Source organism: Phaenicophaeus curvirostris, chromosome 16 (genome assembly GCF_032191515.1).
Source record: "Phaenicophaeus curvirostris isolate KB17595 chromosome 16, BPBGC_Pcur_1.0, whole genome shotgun sequence".
Taxonomy (NCBI): domain Eukaryota; kingdom Metazoa; phylum Chordata; class Aves; order Cuculiformes; family Cuculidae; genus Phaenicophaeus; species Phaenicophaeus curvirostris.
This window is the reverse complement of record NC_091407.1, coordinates 4,296,255-4,302,922: the sequence shown is the minus strand read 5'-3', so window position 1 is coordinate 4,302,922 and position 6,668 is coordinate 4,296,255. Positions and strand designations below refer to the sequence as shown.

General features: G+C 45.7%; 1 protein-coding gene across 3 annotated transcripts; it reads left to right on the top strand.

The window, feature by feature from the left end:
- Positions 1-114: 114 nt before the first annotated feature.
- COX19 (cytochrome c oxidase assembly factor COX19) lies at positions 115-3,700 on the top strand. Of its 3 annotated transcripts, none has more exons than XR_011338611.1 (4): positions 115-303; positions 395-506; positions 1,917-2,062; positions 2,228-3,700. XR_011338611.1 is itself a non-coding variant. In XM_069870493.1 (4 exons), exons 1-3 carry the CDS (start codon positions 222-224, stop codon positions 2,002-2,004), a joined length of 282 nt encoding a protein of 93 aa, XP_069726594.1. In that variant the 5' UTR covers positions 115-221; the 3' UTR covers positions 2,005-2,030; positions 2,228-3,700. The 3 variants fall into 3 exon arrangements, 2 of the variants coding, with proteins under 2 accessions (XP_069726594.1, XP_069726593.1); XM_069870493.1 differs by having other exon boundaries at positions 1,917-2,030; XM_069870492.1 differs by having other exon boundaries at positions 116-303; positions 1,917-3,700.
- Positions 3,701-6,668: the final 2,968 nt, after the last annotated feature.

Genomic DNA, 6,668 nt, shown 5'->3' with positions numbered 1-6,668 from the left:
CGTCGGCGTCTCCACGGCGACGCGCTGGGGGCCGGGCCCAGCGGCAGTGACGTCACTCTGCGGCGTCGACGCGGTCCCGCCCCTTGCGCCGGCGGTCACGTGCCGCGCTCGATGCGCTCGGCGCTCGCTCCGGGCTCGGCGCTCGGCGTTGTCCGCGGCGGCCGGTGCGGAGCGGGGCCCATCCCGGCCTGTCCCATCGCCCGGGCCATCCCGGCCCCGCCATGTCCACCGCTATGAACTTCGGCAGCAAGAGCTTCAAGCCGCGGCCGCCGGACAAGGGCGCCTTCCCGCTGGATCACTTCGGTGCGGGCCCGCGGGCCGCCCCGCCTGCCTTCCTCGGGCCCGGGGCCGCCGGCCGAGCCCGGCGGTAGCGCGGCCCCGCTCTCTCTTGCAGGGGAGTGCAGCGCCTTCAAGGAGCGGTTCATGGAGTGCCTCCGCCACAGCGGTTACGAGAGCGGAGCCTGCCGGCCGAGCGCCATGGCCTACCTGGAGTGCCGCATGGAGAGGCGAGTGGGGCGGGGAGGGACGGGACCCCGCGGGGAGCAGGTCATAGAGTCACTAGGTTGGGAAGGATCATCCACTCCAACCATTCCCATCTGCCGCTAAACCACGTCTGTCAGCTCCTCTTCTACCTGTCTTATAAACCCCTCCAGGGATGGGGACTCAACCCCCTCCCTGCGCAGCCTCTGCGAGTGCCCCATGACCCTCTCTGTGAAAATTTTTTTCCTGATATCCAGTCTGAACTTCCCCTGGTGGAGCTTGAGGCCATTCCCTCTCGTCCTGTCCCCTGTCACTTGGGAGAAGAGCCCACCTCCCTCCTCTCCACAGCCTCCTTTCAGGTAGTTGTAGAGAGCAATGAGGTCTCCCCTCAGCCTCCTCTTCTCCAGGCTAAACACCCCCAGCTCCCTCAGCCATTCCTCATATGACTTGCTCTCCAGCCCCTTCGCCAGCTTCACGTGTCCTGTGCAGCTTCTGATACGGAAAATGCTGGCAAAAGAAACTTTTAAGACTCGTTTTGGAGTTTTAGAAAGCAAGCATCCTTTATCAGGCCTGGGTGACAGGAGGGAGTAATCTCCATCGGTCATGTGCAAGATATATGACAAGATAATTAAACATACAAACCAGCTGCAGCAAAACTTAGACTGGCCACCAGCTGGATTGAACTCCATTCACTGCAGCTCTGTGGGCCTGGCTATCCAGCCAGTTTTAAACAATTCTATGATTCTGTCAAGTACAAGGGCGAGACTTGGCCAGCTTCCACTGTGCAGAACCATCTTTCTCAATGCAAAGCTTTACTTTTTTTCCCACCTGTGATTACGGGTTAAAAGTTTTAACTTGTTCCTCGATTCAAGTGAAAAAAGTGTTGGTGGTTGATCTTCTAGGGTTGCTTCCATTCATTTTTGTTCAGTGGTGAGTCAGGGAGCTCATTGGGAAATGCACAGAAAGTGTTATTAAGTGCACTTAAACACAAGGACGCTTGCATACACTGCATGGGCTGGTGAGAAGGCTGCTAATCAAAAACTGTTTGAACATCACTACAGCAAAGTATAGTGGCAGCACGAGTGCTGCTCTAAACCACATTTACTTAGAAATCTGGTAAATGGCTCAGGTAGAATTTTAGGCAGCTCTTAGGCTGTCTGTTAATGAAAGATAACTGCGAATCCAGGTCATTTTCTGAGGAAATGCTTATTTGATATTCAATTTCAAAAAAAACCCCATATTTAATTGGAAAATGTCTTTTAAACCTAGATCTTGCTTTCCCCAAAAACTTTGTCAAGTGGCAGTCACTCTGAATGCATGTCTTGGATTTCTTTAGAGTAAATAATACTAAATGAAATTGAAAATGTTGCCGTTCTCTTGGTTATAGACTGTATTTCACATCCTGTTTTTTTGTTGTTTTGTTGTTTTTAACTTAGGCAACTTATGGCTAACGAACCACTGGAAAAGTTGGGATTTAAAGATCTGATAGATGAGAAATCAGAAGGAAAGCCTGAAAAGTTGTAATGAAGACAGACAACTTCATTCCTCATGTATGGAAAGACTAACTGATGTAGTACCTATTGTACATTCTGTTTGTATTGCAATGGCAAGTGTTTCCTGAAGGAAGCTTTTTCTAAACTTTGATCTTCCTAAAATAAGATTTTTTTTTTTTTTCAAATTAACAAAAATACTGCCTTTCCCTGCTTTTCTCAAGTATTTGTTAACTTTTTTCTTCTAATTTCTCTAGCCTGCTCTTGAAGATCCATAGGAACGTATTTTCTCCCAGGGAAAATTAGTGCCTGAAGTGTTCTCCCTGCCTCTGGAAGAGCAGTGAAGTAGATCTTGGTCTATAGATTCATCTTATGCGGTCATTACTACTCTGCTTAAGGCAACGACTTATCAGGGAGAAATAAAGCTGCTGTGGTACTTGCAGGTCATTTTTTATTAAATGCTGGTATTAATCCCCATCTTTGGGGTGATCTCTCACCCTCCTATAGAAGACACTTGGATGCTGAGGTGGGGTTTCCTTTCAGTCTTTAAACTTTCATCATTGTTCGGAGAGTGTCTCTAGTTCCAAACACCAGTCAGGTAGTGATTCTTTTTTTTTTTTTTTACCATGCCAACAGTGTTCACCTAACTTTATTTTGTCATTTAAGGGCATCTTTCTTCATGAATATATTCATTTCTCCAAGCAGAGGTGCCATATGTTTTTTTTAATATCTTTATGGTGAAATCGGTGTGGATACAGGAATGGTAATTACTTGTCTTGTAATTAAGAGTGAAATGTACATATAAATGTGTTTGGACAATTTTATTCTTTTAAAAACACATGTGTTTTGTTGAAAAACAGGGTAGAGCAAGATTGAGCTGCCTAAAAAATGTGAGTATTTTATTCCAAAACACGCGGCTGCAACCTGTGCACTGAGAAGGTGGTGCAGCTGGCTGTATGGCAGATGTGCAGTGAGGTCTGAGTGTGTCATTAAGGTCTCTGACTGGTGTTTGTAGAACTTACCATGAATTATCAGAGCTAGTGCCATTTCTCGCGTATACTAACACGAAGGAGTCTGTCTTAATTAGTATTGAGTTTGAGCCAAAATAATCTGGCCTATTAACCCCTTACATATTTCTTTTAAGCAGACAATAAGTTTGTAACTCTTCTGGGTGTATTTTTCTATTTTCCACTTTACTTCCTGCCCTGTCCCCCTTGCTGGTGCTTTTTTTTTTTCTTTCTGTTTTAAACCCAGCGAATCATTTGTCTGTGTCTCTGGCTCTCAGACTGCAAGCTTTAGGGTCAGGGCCTGCACAGATTGATACACACAGCTTGCCAGGGCAGTTCTACACATTCTCCTTGGGTTTATGTCCTCTGTTTTGATGCGTCTCACCTTACCTGCTGTCTGCTGTCATTCCTTTGGCTTCTGCCTCTTTCTGCTGCACATCTGTTCGCAGAGAGATCCAGGAAAGGTTAAAAGAACATTTTCTGATCTTCATATTGATTGTTGGAGCTAGATTTAAATTGTTGCCTGGCTCTAATCTGGTTGAACAGACTGCAGATAGTTCAGAGCAAGTCCCTGTTTGAAAAGTATGTTTGCTTGCTGCTGCATATTTTTATTCTTCCTCATTCTACTGTTTAAATTATATCCTTTGGTGAGATTAGTATATTTATAGAAGAGAAAGCAGAGATTTTATTGCTGAAACAGATATTAAAAGGCTTTATGTTAAACCATTGAACAAGAACTTTCTTTGAGTGATACTGAGTAAGAATTATTAAAATAATCTCCAACATCTTCAGAAGAAAGAAATCAAATTTCATGCTTCTGTGCTCCCTGAATATTGCGAGGTGATGTGAATCCCTGGTAGGTGTGAAAGAAGCCACAAGTGGTGGTAGAGTGATCCAGGCTGTTTTCAGTGGTATTTCCATCTTTGGGATGTTACTCTGCCCTGTCACTGGCCAAACAATTACTTCATGAATTAAGTGCATGTTTCTTCATGAGACAGTTGGCACCAATTCTGTCCTCCAGGTTACAGAGTAACAGACGTTACGTTTTTGAGGTCTGGAGTGGTTGAATTTTGACTGCTGAGCTGGAGAGATAGTTGCTGTTTAAATGAACTGTCTGTAATTATACACTGAGGGAGAGGCCAATGTGGACTCTGGTTTTGTTTAGAGTGACTGAGGCCCCAAGTTTGGACTTGCTGCAGGAGGGATAGTGGGAGAAAAAGCAGTTTCAAAAAAATTTGTGGCATTCTGAAGCAGACTGCCTGTGCTGCTGTGCCACCAAAATGGGCAGAGCATTCTTCATCCTTCACAAAATCACTGCAGAAGTAATAATTGCCATCCTAATAGGATTCTCACTAGGGGAAGTGGCAGAGGCACATATTTTCTGGCTGCAAGGCGGTAGCCAGGGAAGAGAGTACATTGAGTGGAGCTGTAATGTGAGCTCAGAGCTGGAGAGGGCCATCAGTTGATCTTGATTGAGGTCTTCTAATACAAATGCAAACAATCCATTAATCAATGCCGAGCCTGGGATCAAACAATTCCCCAACTTGCTCTTTGGGACAAGTCCCTGCAACACCAGAGTCATCTGGGATAAGTCCCAGAATGCTCTTGATTTATTCCCACCAACATAAAGTTCATTAATTAAAGCCTCTCCATATAAGCCTTTTTATATTAACCTTGCCTGTGGAATCCTGGTTAATGCTTCTTTAAAATGGTAGCAGTGTATAAGCCAAAGGAAAGCTGCAAGTTTTAGTTATCTTTCCTGTTTCCATACCAAGAGGGAGCCTTTCCAGAAGCCTGAAAAGTTGGGAAAAGCTGTATTCTGGAAAGGCTGCACTGAAGCATGTGTGCTATGGGGAGGGTGGTTTGTCGAAGGCACCAATTCCTTTATGGAGCTGTTGGGAGTTGATGGGCGTCTTTGCTGCCCGTGGCACCGGGAGCAAGGTAAGTCCTGCACAAGTGAATTATTTTTTGAGTGAGTGGCCCACCTAGTGCTGCCATGAAGCACCACCTGCTGACAGACCCTGGGAGCTGAAGTGCAAACAGTTGTGAAACTCTTTGGCTGGGGTTGGTGTACAAACTGCCTGCCTGGCTGTAATTTTACAGGTGTGGAAGGGGTAGCCCGAAGCAGGAGGAAGCATTGACTGTGTTGGAATGAAGATCTATGTAAGCTGTTAACACAATGATAGATACCAATAAGTTAGGGGGTCATACCATCGTGCTAGGCTCCCTGCTGCTTGGGATCCTGTCCCAGGGAGTCCCCAGAGGCTCCAGGTCAGCAAATCTTTGCGTGTTGGCACTTAGGAGAGCCTTGCCCACACATTCCACCTTTCTTTGTTCAGATTAGAATCCATTCAACCACTAAGAGTTTAACCTTGATCACTGCGGTTATTTACAGAGAGAATATTGCTGCAAGCCAACCGATGTTATGTCTTCCTGGGAGACCTTGAGCTCTAGGTGTATCTCTCTAAGCAACCGCAATGACCTGCAGAACAAGGAAGAAAGGGTTTAATAAGCATTTCCAAAGCTCCAGGCATTCTTTCATAGAAAATACAATGAGAGCCTCCTGTGCTTGTGCTCGAAGTGGATCAGGGTACAAAGTACTTTGTAGGAGCACAGTGAGCCCATAACTCTATGCTAAGGAAAGCTTGTCACCTGAAAGTGGGATACTTGGTGTAGCAGAAGGGTCGCATCTGTCAGCATTCGTAAAGTGGATGTTTGGGGGTGTGCACAGTTACAGGCAGGCAGGCAATGTGCATTTCAAGCTTGGTCCTCTTCCAAAGCATTCTCCCCAATTTGTCCTGCCTGCTTCAAGGCCACAGAAGTCCTTGCAGGTGGGACGGTGAGTAGTCACCGACTTGGTTTCCTTTGGACACCACAGAGTTGCTGGCCTTTGCTGGTGATTAATTGCTCTTTGTGGCAGCAATCAAAATAGCTTTCTCTTAACTGCCACTTCTGCAGGTTCGGCTTAACCAGCACTAACAGTGAGAGGGAGCTAGATGGGTCCCAGCACCTTGATTTTCATCCCATTGTTATCTCAGTCCAAGCAGGCCTGGAGAGCACTGGGAGGCAATGCCATTTCCACTAAGCTGTTGGAACTAAACCGGAGTATGAGAGAAGGAGCATCCTCCTTCCTATACGAAAAGCATCTGTGGCATTGCTTGTTGCTGCAGGCTCTGAAAAGTGCCTTGGGTGTTCTGGTTCCACTGGAGAGCAGTATGTTTCTACATTTCTCATCTGTGTTTCCTGGAAAGGGAATGATGCTTATGCTAGTATGCAAAAGTGTGGTCATTTCTGGTAGCATATCCAGTGACCCCAGAGGACTTCACTTTTCTGCCTGGAGGAGATCCCTTCTGGAAGAGATCCTTGTGCTAAATTGGGAATGTTGCATCTTGTACCAGGTTTCCCACAAAAGTCAAAGCTCTAACTCATGTTAGTTATGAAAAGACTATTTGTAAAGGCACATGCAGGGGTCTATTTCCCCTTCCAGAGTATTTAAATGGAAATTGGATCTCTGATTAATCTTACCCTGATTCTCTTTTCTTTTTCTTAATGATTCTGCTTCTGTGAATAGTTAGCAGTGCTGCATTTCCGTCAGGACGCAGCAGATTTTCTAGCTTACAGATTTCAAGACAAAATGCCTTCCTTCTGGAATTAAGGTGCCATATGGCTTGAAATGCATAATTGATCGCTG

What these genes read in the sequence shown, in the direction of transcription:
- COX19 (XM_069870493.1), top strand. Translation starts at nt 222, where the DNA reads ATGTCCACCGCTATGAACTTCGGCAGCAAGAGCTTCAAGCCGCGGCCG. An exon ending in CTTCCCGCTGGATCACTTCG is followed by an intron (nt 304 to 394) that starts GTGCGGGCCCGC and finishes TCTCTCTTGCAG; the next exon opens with GGGAGTGCAGCGCCTTCAAG. An exon ending in CTGGAGTGCCGCATGGAGAG is followed by an intron (nt 507 to 1,916) that starts GCGAGTGGGGCG and finishes TTTTTAACTTAG; the next exon opens with GCAACTTATGGCTAACGAAC.